This window comes from Ovis aries, chromosome 3 (genome assembly GCF_016772045.2).
Source record: "Ovis aries strain OAR_USU_Benz2616 breed Rambouillet chromosome 3, ARS-UI_Ramb_v3.0, whole genome shotgun sequence".
Classification (NCBI taxonomy): domain Eukaryota; kingdom Metazoa; phylum Chordata; class Mammalia; order Artiodactyla; family Bovidae; genus Ovis; species Ovis aries.
In genome coordinates, this window is record NC_056056.1 from 119,121 (window position 1) to 139,162 (window position 20,042).

General features: G+C 50.7%; 1 protein-coding gene across 1 annotated transcript in view; it reads right to left on the minus strand.

The window, feature by feature from the left end:
- The window catches only part of CACNA1B (calcium voltage-gated channel subunit alpha1 B), a 210,466-nt gene that overhangs the window by 98,716 nt on the left and 91,708 nt on the right, over positions 1 to 20,042 (minus strand). The window contains exons 13-15 of the mRNA XM_042245300.2: positions 15,128 to 15,240; positions 13,119 to 13,250; positions 12,588 to 12,660 (exon numbers count right to left, since the gene is read on the minus strand). Coding sequence (XP_042101234.1) covers positions 12,588 to 12,660; positions 13,119 to 13,250; positions 15,128 to 15,240 — 318 coding nt within the window. The remainder of the gene's footprint in view (positions 1 to 12,587; positions 12,661 to 13,118; positions 13,251 to 15,127; positions 15,241 to 20,042) is intronic.

A 20,042-nucleotide genomic window follows, 5' to 3' on the forward strand; every position in this document is an offset into this window, starting at 1 on the left:
CACGTGTGTGCACACACAGGTCCTTGGATGACACGCAAGGCAGCCCAGGGGCCTCCAAAGAAACTTCCAGAAGGGCCATGGCTGCTGGGCTGAGCCTCTACCAAGAATGGAAAGGGAGCTCTAGGGAGAGAAGGCGAGCAAAGGCAAGGAGACCAGCACTGGGCTGTGTGGGGTCAGCCCAGTGGGGTCCGCCTGGTGGGCTCCCCATGTCCCCAGCTGACAGGTCACTGCCACGCAGGTGAGGAACCCAGGGCTCAGGGGCGGCATGAGCTCTCAAGGCCAGGCAGCAGCCGCAGCCTCTGACCTTCTAGGTTGCTGCCACCTCATTAGTCCAGTGGGTCCAGGCTATGAGGGCGGCTACACACAATCCTTGCCCCATCAGGAAACGGGTCTCATTTTCATTTGTACTTCGGAAAAGTGCAAGGGGACAAGACAACAGACTCTCATGCGTCCACCACTCAAGATGGAGACTGCTGGCATCTCGTCAGGTTTGCGTCAGGTCCCATCGCCCATGATCACCCTTGACAGGCAACCGCAATCACAAGTCTGCGGTGCGTTCCCGTCGACACCACACACATGAACACACACAATATACCATGTGTGCTCCAAACGTGCAGAGAAAAGCGCCAGGCTACACACACGGTTCTGTTCATTCGCCGTCGCCTCCCTGAAGTCGACCCATGTGGACACGTAAGCCCACCGTCCCTGGAAAGCGCAGCACAGGCCCTTCCACACGTCCACCCGTCTTTCCGATCTTCACTGTGGTAGCTTCATAGTGAGCCTTGACACACAGTGGGGCCGATCACTCCACCCTGAGCTGCTTTTGCTATTGTCGGATATTTACTGTCCCACAGAATTGACATGCTGAATGCCAAGAGAAGTTCTGCTGGGATTTGAATCACTGATTAAATTAGGGAGAAGTGACCCCTTTACAACAATAAGGCTTCCCAGTCTAAAACCTTTGTTTTCAGTTCTTCAGGTCTTTTAATAACAAGTTACAATTTCACATGTAAGTCTTGCATATTTCTTGTGGATTTATTTCTGGGTAACTCACAGCTTTTGTAACTACTGTAACTGAAATCTTTCATTTTAGTTGAATATTCTAACTTAGCAATACAGGGATATAGAAAAGCTCTATCTTTCAAATGCTTCTCTTGTGTTCAGCAGCACTGGTGAATTCTCTCATTATTGCTAACTGAGTCTCTGGGTTTCTATGTAATCACATCATTTGTCTATTCCTTTCCAGTCCTCCTGTCTCTTCCTTTTCCTTATTACATTGACTTCAACTGCCTGAATACTAGCTACCCTTGGTTTTTCTTTAGTCATAATGCTTTCAACCTGTATTAGTCTGAGTTCTCCAGAGAAACAAAAGCGATGGGAGATGTCTAGGTATATCTTATCTTGTGATTATGGAGAGTAAGTCCCAAGACCCACAGCTGACGGGGAGAGATGACGGTGTAAGTTTCAGCCCAAATCTGAGTCCAAGGGCAAGAGAAACCGAATGTCCCAGCTCAAACATATTTGAGCAGCAAGAGCGGACTGTCCCTTACTCCATGCCTTCCGTGGGCTGGATGAGGCTCCCACATCTGCTTTCTCAGTCCTCCAGTTCAAACGTTCACGTCATCCAGAAACACCCAGAAATAGTGTCCAATCCAGGCATCCCATGGTCCAGTCACGTTGCACATGAAATTCACCGTCAACAATCTTCTATCTGCAATGTTTGCTACGGTCATTCTAAAATAACAGTTTTATTTAGATATAGTTCATTCAGTCGCTCAGTCATGTCCAACTCTTTGCGACCCTTGGACTGCAGTATGCCTGTCCATCACCAACTCTGAGAGTTTGAGCTCGCTCAAACGCATGTCCACCGAGTCGGTGATGCCATCCAACCATCTCATCCACGGTATCCCCTTCCCCTCCCGCCTTCAATCTTTCCCAGCACCAGGGTCTTTTCCAACGAGCCACTTCTTCACATCAGATGGCCGAAGTATTGGAGCTTCAGCTTCAGTCCTTCCAATGAATATTCAGGACTGATTTCCTTTAGGATGGACTGGTTGGATATCCTTGAAGTCCAAGGGACTCTCAAGAGTCTTCTCCAACACCACAGTTCAAAAGCATCAGTTCTTCGGCACTCAGCCTTCTTTATGGTCCAACTCTCACATCCATACAGGACCACTGGAAAAACCATAGCTTTGTCTAGATGGACCTTTGTAGGCAAGGTAATGTCTCTGCTTTTTAATATGCTGTCTAGGTTGGTCACAGCTTTTCTTCCAAGGGGCAAGTGTCTTTTAATTTCATGGTTTTAGTCACCGTCTGCAGTGATTCTGGAGCCCAAGAAAATAAAGGCTGTCACTGTTTGCATTGTTTCCCCATCTATTTGCCATGAAGTGATGGGACCGAATGCTGTGATCTTTGCTTTTTGAATGCTGAGTTTTAGGCCAACTTTCTTCACTCTCCTCTTTCACTTTTGACTTCCCTGTGGCTCAGATGGTAAAGCGTCGTCTACAATGTGGGAGACCTGGGTTCGATCCCTGGGTCAGGAAGATTCCCTGGAGAAGGAAATGGCAACCCACTCCCGTACTCTTGCCTAGAAAATCCCATGGACGGAGTACCTGGTGTCCATGGGGTCACAAAGAGTTGGACATGACCTAGCAACTTCACTTTCACTTTTCACTTTCATCAAGAGGCTTTTTAGTGCCTCTTTGCTTTCTGCCATAAGGATGGTGTCATGTGCACATCTGAGGTTATTGATATTTTTCCAAGCAAACTTGATTCCAGCTGGTGCTTCATCCAGCCCAGCATTTCCCATGATGTGCTCTGCATATAAGTGAAATAAGCAAGGTGACAACATACAGCCTTGATGTACTCCTTTCCCAACCTGGACCCGTCCATTGTTCCATTTCCGTTTCTAACTGTTGCTCCTTGACCTGCATGCAGATTTCTCAGGAGGTAAGCGGGTCTGGTATTCCCATCTCTTGAAGAATATTCCACAGTTTCTTGTGATCCACACAATCAAAGGCTTTGGTGTAGTCAAGAAAGCAGATGTTTTTCTGGAATTCTGCTTTTTCACTGATCCAACGGATGTCGGCAATTTGACCTCTGGTTCCTCTGCCTTTCCTGAATCCAGCTTGAACATCTGGAAGTTCACGGTTCACATACTCCTGAAGCCTGGCTTGGAGAGTTTTGAGCATTATTTTGCTAATGTGTGAGATGAGTGCAATTGTGTGGTAGTTAGAACATTTTTTGGCATTCCCTTTCTTTGGGATTGGAATGAAAACTGATCTTTTCCAGTCCTGTGGACACTGCTGAGTTTCCCAAATTTGCTGGCATATTGAGTGCAGCACTTTAACAGCATCATTTCTTAGGACTTGGAATAGCTCAGCTGGGATTCCGTCACCTCCACTAGCTTTGTTCGAGGTGATGCTTCCTGAGGCCCACTTGACTTTGGACTCCAGGATGTCTGGCTCTAGGTGAGTGATCACACCATTGTGGTTATCTGGGTCGTGAAGATCTTTTTTGTACAGTTCTTCCGTGTATTCTTGCCACCTCTTCTTAATATCTTCTGCTTCCATTAGGTCCATACCATTTCTGTCCTTTATTGAGCCCATCTTTGCATGACATGTTCTCTTGGTGTCTCTAATTTTCTTGACGAGATCTCTAGTCTTTCCCATTCTGTTGTTTCATTCTATTTCTTTGCACTGATCGCTGAGGAAGGCTTTCTTATCTCTCCTTGCTATTCTTTGGAACTCTGCATTCAGATGAATGTATCTTTCCTTTTCTCTTTTGCCTTTCACTTCTCTTCTTTTCTCAGTTATTTGTAAGGCCTCCTCAGACAACCATTTTGCCTTTTTGTATTTTTTTTCCTTGGGGATGGTCTTGATCATGGACGGCCTCCTGTACAATGTCAAGAACCTCTGTTCAAGGTTCTTCAGGCACTCTGTCTATCAGATCGAATCCCTTGATCTATTTGTTACTTCCACTTTGATTTAGGTCATACATGAATGGTCTACTGGTTTTCCCTACTTTCTTCATTTAACTCTGCATTTGGCAACAGGAGTTCATGATCTGAGCCACAGTCACCTCCCAGTCTTGTTTTTGCTGACTGTATAGAGCTTTTCCATCTTCAGCTGTGAAGAATATAATCAATCGGTTTTTGGTGTTGGCCATCTGGTGATGTCCATGTGTAGAGTCATCTCATGTGTTGTTGGAAGAAGGTGTTTGCTGTGATTAGTGTGTTCTCTTGGCAAAACTCTGTTAGCCTTTGTCCTGCTTCATTTTGTACTCCAAGGCCAAACTTGCCTGTTACTCCAGGCATCTCTTGACTTCCTACTTTTGCATTCCAGTCCCCTATGATGAAAAGGACATCTTTTATTGGTGTTAGTTCTAGATGGTCTTGTAGGTCATCATAGAAATGTCCAACTCAGCTTCTTCAGCATTAGGGATTGGGCATAGACTTGGATTACTGTGATACTGAATGGTTTGCCTTGGAAACGAGCAGAGATCATTCTGGCATTTTTGAGATTGCATCCAAGTACTGCATTTTGGACTCTTCTGTTGACTATGAGGGCTACTCCATTTCTTCTAAGGGATTCTTAGAAGAAATTAAGAGATAGAGTTAACATATCATATAAATCAGTCATTTAAAGTGTACAGTTCAGTGGTTTTTAGTACATTCACACATATATGCAACCGCTACCACAGTCAATTTTAGAACATTTCGGTCCCTTCAAACAGGAAGCTCATCCACATTAGCTATCCCACCTGGCTGTGGGCTTGGTAGGGGTTGCTTTTTTTGCTTTTGAGTCCTTAGTATTTTAAGTTCTTTGTAGAACATGTTTTTCATCATAATGTCGACATTTTACTTTCTACATCTATTGATGTGCTTATTTTTCTCTTTAACATGTATCGGTCAGGAAATTACATTGACAAATTACTATATTACTGAGATAAGTGAAGTTTAGCTGTGAGGTTCTACTTTATACAGAATTGGATTTGACTTTTGAATACTTTATTTCAGACTACTTGCATCTACCTTCACTGAGCAAGCGGAGTGCCTGTTGCGTGCCAGGCAACCTTCAGGCACTTCTGCGCATCAGAGGACAAAACAAAGCCCCTGCCTCACAGAGCTATGGGGGGAGAGAGCTCTGAAGTGGAGCCAGGAGGCTCAGATGGTATCTGACCTTCTGACACTTACTGTCCTAACACGCCTCCAGGACACCTGTCACACACTGAAGACACTTTGAGACACCAACCCAGAAATGCCTGGTGCTGCCATCCGGGCTACATCTGTAGAGGGCTACAGTCCAATGGGCCACAAAGAGGCAGACGTGGCTGGATGCCTGTGCACTCTCTGATAATGAGCTTTTTACGATCTTGTTATCTCAGTATGCCAGTTTCCTGTGTCACTCACTTCTGCTCTTAGCATTATTTTTTCCTGCTTTCAGCTTCTCTTTGGTTTACTCTATTATTCTTTTTTTTTTTAGTTTTTAAGATAAGTATTTAACATATTTATTTTCAGCCATTCTCTTATTTTCAGTCATTTTCTTATTTTGATAGTTGCTTCTAAGATTTTAAATCTTTCTCTAAGCATTGCTTCAAATTCATCCTCTAAGTTTTGCTAATTATTATCCAGTTCTAAGTATTCTGTGGTATCCACTGTGATGTCTTCTTCAACACAACCCTTCAGCTTCCAAATATGGGGACGAGTTTATGTGATTGTTTACTGGTGGTTTGTATTTATTTAAGTAATGCCAAGGATGTGCTCTGGGACCTCCCTGGTGGTGCAGTGGTTAAGACGCCACGTTCCAATCCAGGGGGTGCAGATTCGGTCCCTGGACAGGGAAATGTGATCCCACATGTCACAAAGTGTGGCCAAATTTTAAATAAATAAGTCAAACTTGTTTTTTATAAGAAGCATGTTCACTGAGGAGAGCAATTCTTTAGTACTTGTAGGGATTTCCTGAGTGACTTAGCGAGCGATCCGTCTCTATAGAAGTTCTCTGTGCCCCCAAACGAGCGTTTCACCCACTACCAGTTGTACAAGCTCTTGTGGACATCAGCTGATATCCTTTCTAATCTCGTCAGCTTCATTCTTCAGCTTGCTGGAAATATATATCCCTGAAAAGAGAGTGGACTTTTTATTTCTCTTCGTAATCCTGTCAGTCTTTGCTTTGGGAAGCCATGTTCTTACACTGAATCTTCCCTTTCAGTTCAGTTCAGTTCAGTTCAGTCGCTCAGTCATGTCCGACTCTCTGCGACCCCATGAATCGCAGCACCCCAGGCCTCCCTGTCCATCACCATCTCCCGGAGTTCACTCAGACTCACGTCCATCGAGTCAGTGATGCCATCCAGCCATCTCATCCTCGGTCGTCCCCTTCTCCTCCTGCCCCCAATCCCTCCCAGCATCAGAGTCTTTTCCAATGAGTCAATTATTCACATGAGGTGGCCAAAGTACTGGAGTTTCAGCTTTAGCATCATTCCTTCCAATGAACACCCAAGACTGATCTCCTTTAGAATGGACTGGTTGGATCTCCTTGCAGTCCAAGGGACTCTCAAGAGTCTTCTCCAACACCACAGTTCAAAAGCATCAATTCTTCGGCACTCAGGCTTCTTCACAGTCCAACTCTCACATCCGTACATGACCACAGGAAAAACCATAGCCTTGACTAGACGGACCTTTGTTGGCAAAGTAATGTCTCTGCTTTTGAATATGCTATCTAGGTTGATCATAACTTTTCTTCCAAGGAGTAAGCGTCTTTTAATTTCATGGCTGCCCTTTATTGTTATGCAAATGTAGTTTACTGAAGCTTTTTTCACCTTCTATTTTGACTGATGTTACCATTACACCAGCTTTCTCTTGGTTAATGTTAACTTAGTTTATCTTTTCGGAGAAGGCAATGGCACCCCACTCCAGTACTCTTGCCTGGAAAATCCCATGGCTGGAGGAGCCTGGTGGGCTGCAGTCCATGGGGTCTCGAAGAGTCGGACACGACTGAGCAACTTCACTTTCACTTTTCACTTTCATGCACTGGAGAAGGAAATGGCAACCACTCCAGTGTTCTTGCCTGGAGAATCTCAGGGACGGGGGAGCCTGGTGGGCTGCCGTCTATGGGGTCGCACAGAGTCGGACACGACTGAAGCGACTCAGCAGCAGCAGCAGCATTCATTTAATTTTAAAGTGTGTATTATTTCACACATTCAGAAAGGTACAATGAATAATATTTAAAGCTCTGTGTACCTACTCCCAGCTTAAGAAATAAAACATTAAAATGTAGCTGAAGGGGAAGGGGATTCAAGAGGGAGGGGACATATGTACACCAATGGCTAATTCATGCTGAGGTATAGACGAAATCAAACCAATATTGTAAAGCAATTAGCCTTAGATTAAAATTAATAAATTTTTAAAAATACAAAAAAGTTAAAAAAAATAAAAGCATTCAATATTTGCTTTGCGTTTCCTCATGGCTAACAGCAATGTATAAGGCAATATGGGAAAAAAATTTTAAAGCTAATAAAAAAAAAATGTACCTGAAGGTCCTTGAGTAGAAGTCCTCAGTCTCATTCCTCCTCTCCCCACACCCACCTAGCCCTGACTCTGGTGTTAATCATTCCCATGCAGGCTTTTACATTTCTACTTGTATACATGCCATAAACAATATTGTTACACAGTATGTTTGGAAACAAGATGTTTTCATCCTTATTTAACTAGTAGCATACGCTAAACCATAACGGGAAAGAATGGAAAAAAGAATATATACATGTCTGTATATGCATAACTGAGTCACTTTCCTATACAGCAGAAATTAACATAACACTGTAAATCAACTCTGCTCCAATTTTTAAAGTTAGTTAAAAAGTATCATATGATTTGCACTATTCTGAATCTTGCTCTTTTAAGAGTAACATTGCTTCTGATCCATGTTAGTATAGTTAATTCCAGGCCATTCATTCACGGTGCTGCTGCCCAGACAGAACACACTCCTCTTATCACTCTCCTGAGGAGGAGCAACGCAGAGGTCTCCAGGGTTTCACCGCCGCATGTGATGCAGCCTCGATGCTCTCGCAGGCCTCCGCACACTTGGCCAGGGACCTCCCAGGGCATGCACCCGCAACAGGAGCTCCTCCCGTGGGAGTGCCAGTGGGTTAGACACCTGACGTCAGTTTCCAAAGCGATCTGCATTTCAAATTTCCATCAACCCACCAACACCACAAGGGAATCCTCACTGCTCCACATCGTCTCTAAAACTTGGGGCTTCCCTTGTGGCTCAGCTGGGAAAGAATCCGCCTGCAGTGTGGGAGACCTGGGTTCAGTCCCTGGGTTGGGAAGGTCCCCTGGGGAAGGAAAAGGCTACCCACAGCAGTATTCTGGCCTGGAGAATTCTATGGACTGTACAGTCCATGGAGTCACAAGGAGTTGGACATGACTGAGTGACCTTCACGTCCACTTTCTCTAAAACGTGAGACCGCTAGGTTTCTTCATCTCAGCTGGACTGAGAGGTGGGTTCCATTTGCATTTCCCTGGCTACGAGTAACAGCTGACGGCTTCTACAGGCCCGCGCTTCGGCCCGCTCTCCCGCCCCGAGTCCTTCTCACACGCTTGGCCCGCTCCTGCTGCATGTCCCTGCCGCTGCTCTCCCTTTTTGATTTGCGGAAGTCTTTATTCATTTTGCTTACTCTGCTCAGTTGTTCAGGCAGGTCTGACTTTTTTTAGCCCCATGGACTGTAGCCCGCCACACTCCTCTGCCCACGGAATTTCCCAGCAAGAATATTGAAGCGGGTTGTCGTCTCCTACTCCAGGAGGCCTTCCCAGCCCACAGATGGAAACTGTGTCCCTTGAGCCTCCTGCATGGGCAGGTGGGTTTTTTTACCACTGGCGCCACCTGGGAAGCCCTCGTTCTGGTTGCTGGTTATTTATTCTGGTCACTGTTTATTGACTGATGCTGTGGAAATATCTGCTCCAGCCGATGACTTTTCTGACATTCTATGATAATTTTTGGATGCAGAAAGTTGTATTTCAATAGTCAAATTTTCCAAAGGTTTCATTTATGATCTGTGCATTTCTATCTTTTCCTTAAGAAGGCCCTCAGTTAGGAACAGTGTTCTCCTTTACATTCTAAAATTTGAAATTTGCTTTTCACATTTATGTCTTAATTCATCTGAGCTGATTTTCAAATCTGCTACGAGGTGGAAATCCAACTTCCTTTTTTTCTCTATGGATAACCAAACTGTCTGTCCCACACCATCTGCAGTGGCAACACAAGTGTTCTGAGTACATGAATATTTCATCTGTGAATAATGGCATTTTTATTTCTTCCTTGGCAATCCTGAGAAATTTTATTTCATCTTTTTCTTATTCTAGTGCACCAAGACCACTGATACTGGCATAGTCTGCTAAGAGTTTCTGTCTGGAAGAGTGCTGGGTTTCCTCAAACACACACAGAGTGCAGGGTGTGATGCAGCCCCACACACTCATCACCCAGCTTCCACAATTAGCACGGTTTGCTCATCTCATTCCGTCTGCTCCTCACTCTGGTGCTTGGCTGCGCTTTTGCTGGAGCTCAGATGCTCTTTCTGATGGTACATTCTGGAGCTCAGATGCTCTTTCTGATGGTACATTCTGGAGCTCAGATGCTCTTTCTGATGGTACATTCTGGAGCTCAGATGCTCTTTCTGATGGTACATTCTGGAGCTCAGATGCTCTTTCTGAGGTACATTCTGGAGCTCAGAAGCTCAGATGCTCTTTCTGATGGTACATTCTGGAGCTCAGATGCTCTTTCTGAGGTACATTCTGGAGCTCAGATGCTCTTTCTGATGGTACATTCTGGAGCTCAGATGCTCTTTCTGAGATACATTCTGGAGCTCAGAAGCTCAGATGCTCTATCTGATGGTACATTCTGGAGCTCAGATGCTCTTTCTGAGGTACATTCTGGAGCTCAGATGCTCTTTCTGATGGTACATTCTGGAGCTCAGAGGCTCTATCTGATGGTACATTCTAGAGCTCAGATGCTCTTTCTGATGGTACATTCTGGAGCTCAGATGCTCTTTCTGAGGTACATTCTGGAGCTCAGAAGCTCAGATGCTCTTTCCGAGGTACATTCTGGAGCTCAGATGCTCTTTCTGAGGTACATTCTGGAGCTCAGAAGCTCAGATGCTCTATCTGATGGTACATTCTGGAGCTCAGATGCTCTATCTGATGGTACATTCTGGAGCTCAGATGCTCTTTCTGAGGTACATTCTGGAGCTCAGATGCTCTTTCTGATGGTACATTCTGGAGCTCAGATGCTCTTTCTGATGGTACATTCTGGAGCTCAGATGCTCTTTCTGAGGTACACTCTGGAGCTCAGAGGCTCTATCTGATCATACATTCTTTTCCTTCGTCAGTCTGTTAAGATGGTGAGTTACAGTAATAGACTTTCTAATGTTAAATCATCTCACATTTCTAGGGTAAATTCACGTTGATCGTAAGGACAATCTTTAAGGACAGCCGGGTTGGACTGGCTCTCATTCCCCTCCTGATGTCTGTCTCTGTCTGTGTGATGGTAATAAATACTGTTTCTTCTGTCATATTGTCTTCGTCCAGCATTTTCATACCAGAATTAGTCCAGGTCCATAAAGGGGGGATCTCTTTTCTATCTTCTCTGGAGTCATCTGTATAAAGTTGGAGCGACCGTTTGTGAACAGCTGGCAGAATTCACTTGTTCAACTGCCAGCGTGGTGGCCAGGATAGGTAGATTTTTCAATCACTGTCCACGGACTGTCCCATTTCTGAGGCCGTCTGGGTTTCTGCTCCTCCCTGGCTTGCTGCAGCCCTGCCCGCGTCGCGCCTGCAGCGCTCCCAGCAGTCGGCCACGGCTCCCGCGACTCCTGGGTACGCCTCCTCCAGCTCAGACAGCGCTCTCCTCTAGAGCAACAGGAGCTGTCCTTCAGAATTTTAGTTACTTTTCCCCAACCTCCTGCCATCAGACTGGCATTCTTCACAGGAAATCCTTCTTTCTACAACAGATTTTAAGATGTTCTCTTTACTGGGCAGTGTCCAGGTCTCGGCTCTTTCTGGAAGGTCGCTGGCGCCTTCTCTGCACCTCTGAGCCGCAGTGGGCTCAGGCCCTCCACGCCTGCCAGCTCCCCCATTCTCACCAGGACCACATCAGTGTGCGGTTCACCCTCTGTTTATTTAAATAGCTGTATTTTCGCTTCCAGAATTGTCAGTTACTTGTCATAGTAACCTGATATTCTTGGTTCTGTGGCGCCCCTCTTCCTTTAACCTTTGGCCATCTGAGGGCTGAAGGCGCCTGCATTTGCCTGCCGTTTCCGTGTCTTAGGACGGAAACTCCACCTGTGGGCACGGTCGGCGCTCTTCCACGGGGTCAGCCTCACCGGGAGCAGAGTCCAAACTGTCCTCCCGCTCTACCCCACCCCCGTCACACGCCTCCGTGTGCCCTCTCCAACCCCATTCAGAGAAGGGGCTCTACCCTGGGCGCTCAGGCCACTGGCCCAGTGCCATCCTGAGGGCATTACATGCCCGTACCTGGCGATCCACTCGGCCTCCTCCAGCCCTAACTACTCTCTCAGCCACCTTAAACGGCTAGACAGTCATCTGTGTCATCTGTGGGCGCCTTGACAGAGACTTAGGCAAGAACAGCAGCGTGCTCACAGGCACCCCAGCCCTTTGAGCTCACAGGACTTGAGATGGGGTCAGGTGGGGAGTGGGCGGTGGCAGCGCAGGGTCTGAAGTCCTGTCAGGCCAGGAGAGGATGGCCCTCTGGAAGGAGAGGGCTCTCCCCTGTCCCTGGGGGCGGAGGAGCTGCAGGGCTCCCCCATGATGGGAGGGCTCAGAGGGTGAAATCACCACACTGAGTCACTCCATCAGCAAGTGGTTCAAACAGTCGGCTGGAAAGTCCCTTCCTTTGAGAGAGGGGCCAGCAGGTCCCCGCTCCTCACGCTCGCCGTGGCTCCAGCACTGGCTGAGGGCAGGCAGCCCCCTGGCCAGACTGCCCCTGGTGTGGCAGCTTCTCGAAGCCCCATCATGGGCACCCACCCCCGCCCTGGTCCTGCTTGGTCTCAGACGTGGCCAAGGGCACTGTGTGGGACAGAGATGTTTGCCTTATCACATGGAGGAGGCCCGTCGTGGAGGCACAAGGGAGCCATAGCTCTGTGACGAGGAGAGCACTCAACCAAGAGTTCTCAGGAGGGAAGGCAGAATCCACCAAGAATGGGGCCCCGACCCACGTGCCCCCAGGGGCTGTGGGGAGTGTGTGTTCAGACACAAGGAGAGGTGAGGGGCTGCTGGGCCAAGCCCCTGGAGGGAGAAGCCTGGGGACAGCTTTCCGCTGTGTTTGCAAAGGACAAAGACAGCTGTAATCAGTTCCGGGTCTCCGGCAGACAGTTCAGCGACGACTGAAGCCAGGGCCTCCTGGGGCATCCACCTGCCCCTGGCAGGCTCACTCCCAAGCCAGGTCCCAACCAGGGCCTGACACCAGAGGCCCACTATGCCTGTGTCCTTGCGGGCACTGAGGGGCTGACGGCAGGCTGCCTCCCCCACGCCCACAAAGCCCCGCGGCCGCGACTTAGTCCAGAGCCAGGAGCCTTACCTGGAAGACAGTGAGGATGGCGGCAGGGAAGGTGTCAAAGTTGGTTGTCGGAGTCTCATCCTGAAAGTTGAACCTGAGAAGAACAAGGGTCTTGGACAGACAGAGGCAGGTCCACTGGGCCCAGGAGGGTTGGCTGCTACTGCTAAGTTGCTTCAGTCATGTCCGACTCTGTGCGACCCCAGAGAGGGCAGCCCACCAGGCTCCCCCGTCCCTGGAATTCTCCAGGCAAGAGCACTGGAGTGGGCTGCCATTTCCTTCTCCAGTGCATGAAAGTGAAAGTGACAGTGAAGTCGCTCAGTCGTGTCCGACTCTTAGAGACCCCATGGACTACAGCTTTCCAGGCTCCTCCGTCCATAGGATTCTCCAGGCAAGAGTACTGGAGTGGGGTGCCATTGCCTTCTGCAGGAGGGGTGGCACCTGGAAGCTGCGTCTGGGCCAGCAGCCCTTCCTGGGGCCCTAGTGCGGGAAGCAGGGTGGCGGTCCAGCAGCACTGTCCCCTGGCCCTGCCCCTAGGGGCCCGGCCTCACTTACTGTCCCCCGAAGAGCTGCATGCCCAGCAGAGCGAAGACCACGATGAAGAGGAAGAGCAGGAAGAGCAGGCTGATGATGGATTTCATGGAGTTGAGCAGGGACACCACCAGGTTCCGCAGGGAGCTCCAGTACCTGCGGGGGCAGCCTGGTCTGAGTGCGCCAGGACACCGGGACCCCGAGGGCCATGCCTGCGGCTTCTGGCACCTCCTGCCCTGAGGGCCCCACACGCACTTTCTCCAGGGGCCCACACCCCCTCTGCACTGCAGCGCACCACCCGGCCCAGGGTGACGGCAGAGACTGCACGTTCAGAGCTGGGCTCACGCGCGCCTCCCACACCGGCTCTCCAGTCTCCCCACTTTGCAGCTACACCTGCCTGCATCCCTCAGCTCCCCTAGGCCAGCACGCAGGAAGTGAGGGCCACAGCTGTGTGTCCTAGCTGTGCAGGAAAAGGGGCCGCACTGGAGCGTCCATCAGCACCACCACCCTCAGCAAAGCCGGCTGGGCTTAGGTGTCCCCCAGGGCCCGAGCCACGTTGCACGGAGCAGCCCTCCAGGCTCAACACCCCTCCAGCCCACCCCTCAAACGCTCCTGGGGCCCAGAGACCATGACCCTCTCATTCAGCTGAACCCCTGTGCCTCACAGGCCCCCTGCAGTCTGCAGATAAGTCTTGCTGTGGGCTTGCTAGGTAATGGGTCCCTCCAGCTGCAACCCCAGGACAGCCCAAGCCCCAGGGAGACACGCCACGTACCTCTCTGCCTTAGCACTTGCTGTCCTCCACCCTGGCCTGGGGAGAGGCCTAGGACACCCCTGCACCCTCGTCCCCAGGGCTGTGTCACAGAGACCCACTACTCTCTTACTGAGTGCATGAGAGTTAATAAGAGATGGGCTAGAAGACTCCAGAAAGCCTTCTCCTGACGGGCAGGGTCTAGGTCAGGACAAGAGCCACCCACTTTCCAGAAGGAAATAGAGCTGCGAAGACGCCAGGCCCACAGCCAAGGTGCTGGCAGCACAGCGCCACCTCCTGCAGAAGCAGCGGAGGACGCAGGGCAGGTGGCGGGAGCACCCAGGAGCGTCTGTGGGCCAAGCCAGACAGGAGTCCTGTCCAAAACTCCTCAGCATTGCACCACCCTGACTTTCAACGGCCTCAGGTGTGGATTTAAAACAGATGAAAAAAGATCTAGTCCAGCCTCCCCAGGAGGCTGAGGAAGTCACTGGAGGTGCTTGGAAGCAGGCCACCTGCACAGGCTCCGTCTGGACCATCCCACAGCTGTCATGAGCTGGGCACGTGTGGCCACATGCTCCAGGCGGCCTGGCCTGGGAGCCTCAGAGCCTCAGGGTGGCTCGGGACCCACGGTGGAGTCACTATGCCCACGGTCAGCAGGGTGAGGGCAGCTCTGCTGCTGCCGTGACAGCTGCGGAGGGGAGCAGCCCCCTCCCACCGCCGCTCCGGCAGAGAGGGGGAGGCTCAGCCCCCTCATGGGCAGAAAGGAGCAACCTTCCCCCAGGGCTGAACAGCCAAGTGGGAAGAACCTGAACACACGGTCAGGGCCGCGTCCTGTCACTGAGGATGGCTGGCAGGGTCAGCCCTGAGTGGAAAAGGCAGGCCTGGGCGTCAGGTCAGAAGGTCAGAGTCCCACTGGGGCCAGGACAGCGGCTGCAAGGCAGGTAAGCAAACTTGGGGGCAACAAGATAGGAAACCTCTATCTGATAACCTCTGTTTTCTCCATTAACTAGGGAACAGTAACCATTTGAGGTTGAAAGATGGGCTCGTGGGTTTCAAGACAGGAGCCAGTGTGAAACTGTGGGGAACAAGCTAATGAGAAAGCCAGAAATGCTGGGGCTGAAAACAGCCCCCCGGATAGACCCCCGGAGCACAGGGAATCCGCCCACAACCCCGAGCACAGGGAACCCGCCCCCACCCCCAGAGCACGCGGATGACAGGAGTCCCCGCCCCCCACTCCAGAGCACACAGCAGGAACCCCCGCCCCACTAGCCCGTGGACGACATACTTGGTGACTTTGAAGATTCTCAGCAGCCGCAGCGCCCGCAGCACACTGATGCCGAAGGAGGTCCCTGGCTTGATGGCCGCCCAGACCACTTCGAAAATGCTCCCCACGATGACCTGCAACAGAGACAGGGCGGCCCAGGGCAGGGCTGTGGCCACGTCCCTCCGGAGGCATCGGTCCTGGCTCCCCTGTCCGAAGCTCAAGCCAGGTAAGTCAACGTGAGGCAGGGGCCTCACACAGAGTTCCTGCAGCCTCTGGGAGCCACAGACGGTGCCTGTCCTTCCCCCAGACGCACCACGAGGGCACAGGACACAGAGCGGGTCTGGCCTGCAGGTTTCTCAGCAAATCTTAAAGGCTCCTTGTGCGTGCCTCCCCTGTGGTTTATCACAGCCAGGTGACCCCTCTGGGCCAGCAAACCGCTCAGACAGCCTTAACTGTTAGGCTGTGTCCACACAGACCAGCAGACTCAGCTTCCTTCTAACATCCCGTTTGGTCTTGTCCCCTCCAAGATGTTCCAGTTCGTAACTGTATATTGTCTTCCCCCGAATATTAGGAGCCAGCAAGTGCCACCAAGGACAGACCGGGACTAGCCTGCCCTCTTGTTTCACCAAGGGTCATCCCGATCGCTGGCCACACTGGTGGACTGGGGCTTGTGGGCAAGAGGCTGCCCCCACTTCCGGTCACTCCCAGCATCAGGGTGTCTGGTGCAAGGCGCTCAGAAAGGACAGAGCAGTGGGGCTGGAGCACAGCAGAGCCCTCGCCAACGGTGCCCAGACGGAGCTCCCTCCCTGGCAGCACGCCTTGCTGGGCACACCACGGTCAGCGTGAGTGCTGTGTGCTCTTCATGTGTGTGGTTAATCCTCACCCCTGCTGACCTGGCTTCTGCAGCTGATGTGGAGAACTCCCCTGTGAACATCAGTCTCCTAAATCCCACTTTCCTGTGTGGCTCACTCATCACCCAAGGTTTGAGTCACTTCCACCCTTTTCATACCAACTACAAACACGATCGGCTTGACATCCACATCCTCACCAAGCCTGACAAACAGTGACTGATCGGGGCAGTGGCCTCTGCGGGCTAACACTGGTCCACGCCCTGCACGCCTGCTGTGCTGGCTGTACCAGCTCCGAGTCACCCAAACGCACAGCCTCCAGCTGCCCGCCTCCCCAGCCTGGATACAGCACACCGCTCGGAGGACTTCGGACCTGCCCACAGCTGCTGCGCCGCTTTGCCCCTACAGAGCGGCAAATGGGATGAGCTTGTCATGTCTGCCCTTGACACGCCAACCATCACCACCAATTTTCCTCAGCATCACACGTCCCCAGGGTTGAACGCTGCCATTTCCTAGATCTCCTTTCTTCCCATTGTCAGTCTCCCAATATATCTCCTATTTTACATTAATCCTCAAAATTTGCTCACATTGGTTTATAATTTAGGTGGCCTTTCAGATAGTCCCCAAGGGTCCCACTGCCTGGGGTTCACCCCCTTGTCCACCCCTATCCCCTGGAAGGTAGCTTGGACCTAGTGAGCCACTTTAGCAAACGGAGCCCAACAAACATGGTGGGATGGCACCTCCGAGAGGAGTTACAGGAAGACCGCGGCTTTGCCTTGGTGCCCTCAGCCCTCTGAGGACGGGGGGCAGCCTGAGCAGGGGCCCACGTGACCAGCAGCCACCAGAGTGGGCCTGGAGGACGTCTTCCAGAGGTCTGTCAGCAGCCACGAGCACAAGCTTGGAAGGGGCGCTCAGAACCTCACGAGGCACCCAGTGAGCCGCAGCCCGACTGCCAGCCCGCCGGAATGAGAGGAGAGACGCTGGCTGCTTAAGGCCCCAAACCCTGGGGTAAACAGGAACCCAGGAAGGGAAGTCAGCACCAGCTCTGCAAGCAGGCACACAGTGCTGCTGAGCCAGAGAGCCCGAGGCGGGAGTGGCTTTGGGGTCAGGGAGCAGCTCGGAGCAGCGCGTGAGCGCGCGCCTCACCCACCCTGAGCACACTCCTTCAAGGGTTCCGGACTCTGAAGACTCCGAGGCAAGGTCTGCAGCAGGGCGAGGGGAGTTACAGGAGACTACGAGGGGAGAGGCAGAGAGCCCATGGCGCCCACAGCCACGTGGACAGCAGGAGACGCGCCCCCGCGCTGGAGCTCTGGCCAGGATGCGTCCACGCAGCGCGTGCTGCTGCCCCTGGCCCACCCAGCCGAGAGGAGCGGGGCCGAGGGAAGCACTGCTGGGTAAAGAGCGGCCACACGTGGCTGGTTTGGAAACTGCTCAGCCTCCCCAGAACAAATGAGGCCTCGTCTAGAGATGGTATGCCGTTTGAGTCAGTGCCAATGAGGTGGATGAATCGAGAGCTTATCAGACGGAATGAAGTGAGTCAGAAAGAGAGAGAGAAAAACATCCTACATTAATACCAGCATAGATAGAAGCTAGAGAGCTGGCACTGACGAGCCTATCCCAGGCAGCAGCGGCAAAGCAGAGGGCGGACCTAAGGGCACTGTGTCATCCGCACGCCTGAGGCTGTTGGTCCCCCCGGCAAGCGCCGTTCCAGCCTCTGATTCAGCCAACCCAGCATTCTGCACGGTGTACTCTGCACACAGGGAGAAGGAAATGGCAGCCCACTCCAGTGTTCTTGCCTGGGAAATCCCACGGACAGAGGAGCCTGGTGGGCTACAGTCCACGGGTTGCAAGAGTCAGACACGACTTGGTGAGTAAACCACCACCCCTCTGCATATGCGTTAAACAAGCAGAGTAACAACATACAGCCTCGACGTACGCCGTTCCCAGTTTTGAAACAGTCTATTTTTCCATGTCTGATTCTAAGTGTTGCTTCTTGATCTGCATACAGATTTCTCAGGAGGCAGGTAAAGTGGTCTGATATTCCCATCTCTTTAAGAATTTTCCAAAGTTTGTTGTGATCCACACAGTCAAAGGCTTTACCATAGTCAATGACCAACCTAGACAGCATATTATAAAGCAGAACCATTACTTTGCCAACAAAGGTCTGTCTAGTCAAAGCTATGGTTTTTCCAGTAGTCATGTACGGACATGAGAGTTGGACCATAAGGAAAGCTGAGAGCTGAAGAATTGATGCTTTTGAACTGTGGTGTTGGAGAAGACTCTTGAGAGTCCCTTGGACTGCAAGGAGATCCAACCAGTCCATCCTAAAGGAGATCAGTCCTGAATATTCATTGGAAGGACTGATGCTGAAGCTGAAACTCCAATACTTTGGTCACCTGATGTGAAGAATCGACTCATTGGAAAAGACCCTGATGCTGGGAAAGGCTGAAGGCAGGAGGAGAAGGGGATGACAGAGGATGAGATGGTTGGGTGTCATCACCAACTCTATGGACATGAGTTTGAGTGAGCTCCAAGAATTGGTGAAGGGCAGGGAAACCTGGGGTGCCAAGAGGCAGACACGACTGGTCCATGGGGTGGCCAAGAGCCAGACACGACTGAGCACCTCAACTGAACTGGGCTGATAGTCAATGAAGCAGATGTCCTTCTGACCCAGCGGATGTTGCCAATTTGACCTCTGGTTCCTCTGCCTGTTCTAAAGTCAGCCGGTACATTTAGAAGTTCTTGGTTCACATACGGTTGAAGCCCAGCTTGAAGGATTTTGAGCATTATCTTGCCAGCATGTGGAATCACAAATGACAGAAAGTGAAGAGGAACTGAAGAGCCTTGTGATGAAAGTGAGAGAAAGGAGTGAAAAGCTGGCTTAAAGCTCAGCATTCAAAAGGCAGAGATCGTGGCATCCAGTCCCATCACTTCATGGCAGATAGATGGAGGAAAAATGCAAACAGTGACAGACCTTTCCTCCTGGGCTCCAAAATCACTGCAGATGGTGCAAGCCAAAGCTGCTCGGTCATGCTCAACTCTGCAACCCCATGAACTATACAGTCCATGGAATTCTCCAGGCCAGAATATGGAGTGGGCAACGTTTCCCTTATTCAGGGGATCTTCCAAACCCAGGGCTCAAACCCAGGTTTTCCACATTGCAGGCAGATTCTTTGCCAGCTGAGTCACAAGGGAAGCCCAAGAAAGCTGGAGTGAGTAGCTTATCCCTTCTCCAGCAGATCTTCCTAACCCAGGAATTGAACCAGGGTCTCCTGCATTGCAGATGGATTCTTTACTAACTGAGCTATCAGGGAAGTTCTGCAGATGGTGACTGCAGCCATTAAATTAAAAGACGCTTGCTCCCTGGAAGAAAAGCTATGACAAACCTAGACAGCATGTTAAAAAGCAGAGGCATCACTTGCCAACAAACCCAAAGCTATGGTTTTTCCAGTAGTCATGTATGGATGTGAGAGTTGAACCATAAAGAAGGCTGAGCTTGGAATAATTGATGCTTTTCAACTGTGGTGCTGGAGAATACTCTTGAGAGCCCCTTGGACAGCAAGGAGATCAAACCAGTCAATCCTAAAGGAAATCAACCCTGAATATTCATTGGAAGGACTGATGCTGAAGCTGAAGCTTTAATACTTTGGCCACCTGATGTGAAGAGCTGAATCGTTGGAAAAGATCCTGATTCTGGGAAAGATCAAGGGCAGAAGGGGGAAACAGAGGATGAGATGGTTGGATGTTATCATCAACTCAATTGACATGAGTTTGAGAAAACTCTGGGAGATAGTGAAGGACAGAGAAGCCTGGTGTGCTGGAGTCCATGGGGTCACAAAGAGTCGGACACGACGGAGAGACTGAACAACGCATGGACATGGGGCAGGGTGGCGGGGGGGAGAGGATGTCCTGCACGGAGAGAGCAGAACAGCAATACATACATTCCCGTACGTAAGACACAGCCAGTGGGGATTTGCTGTGTGACTCAGGGAACTCAGACTGGGGCTCTGTGACAACCAGGGGGGTGGGACGGGGTGGGACAGGGTGGGAGGTGGGACGGAGGTGCAAGAGGAAGGGGACACATGTAC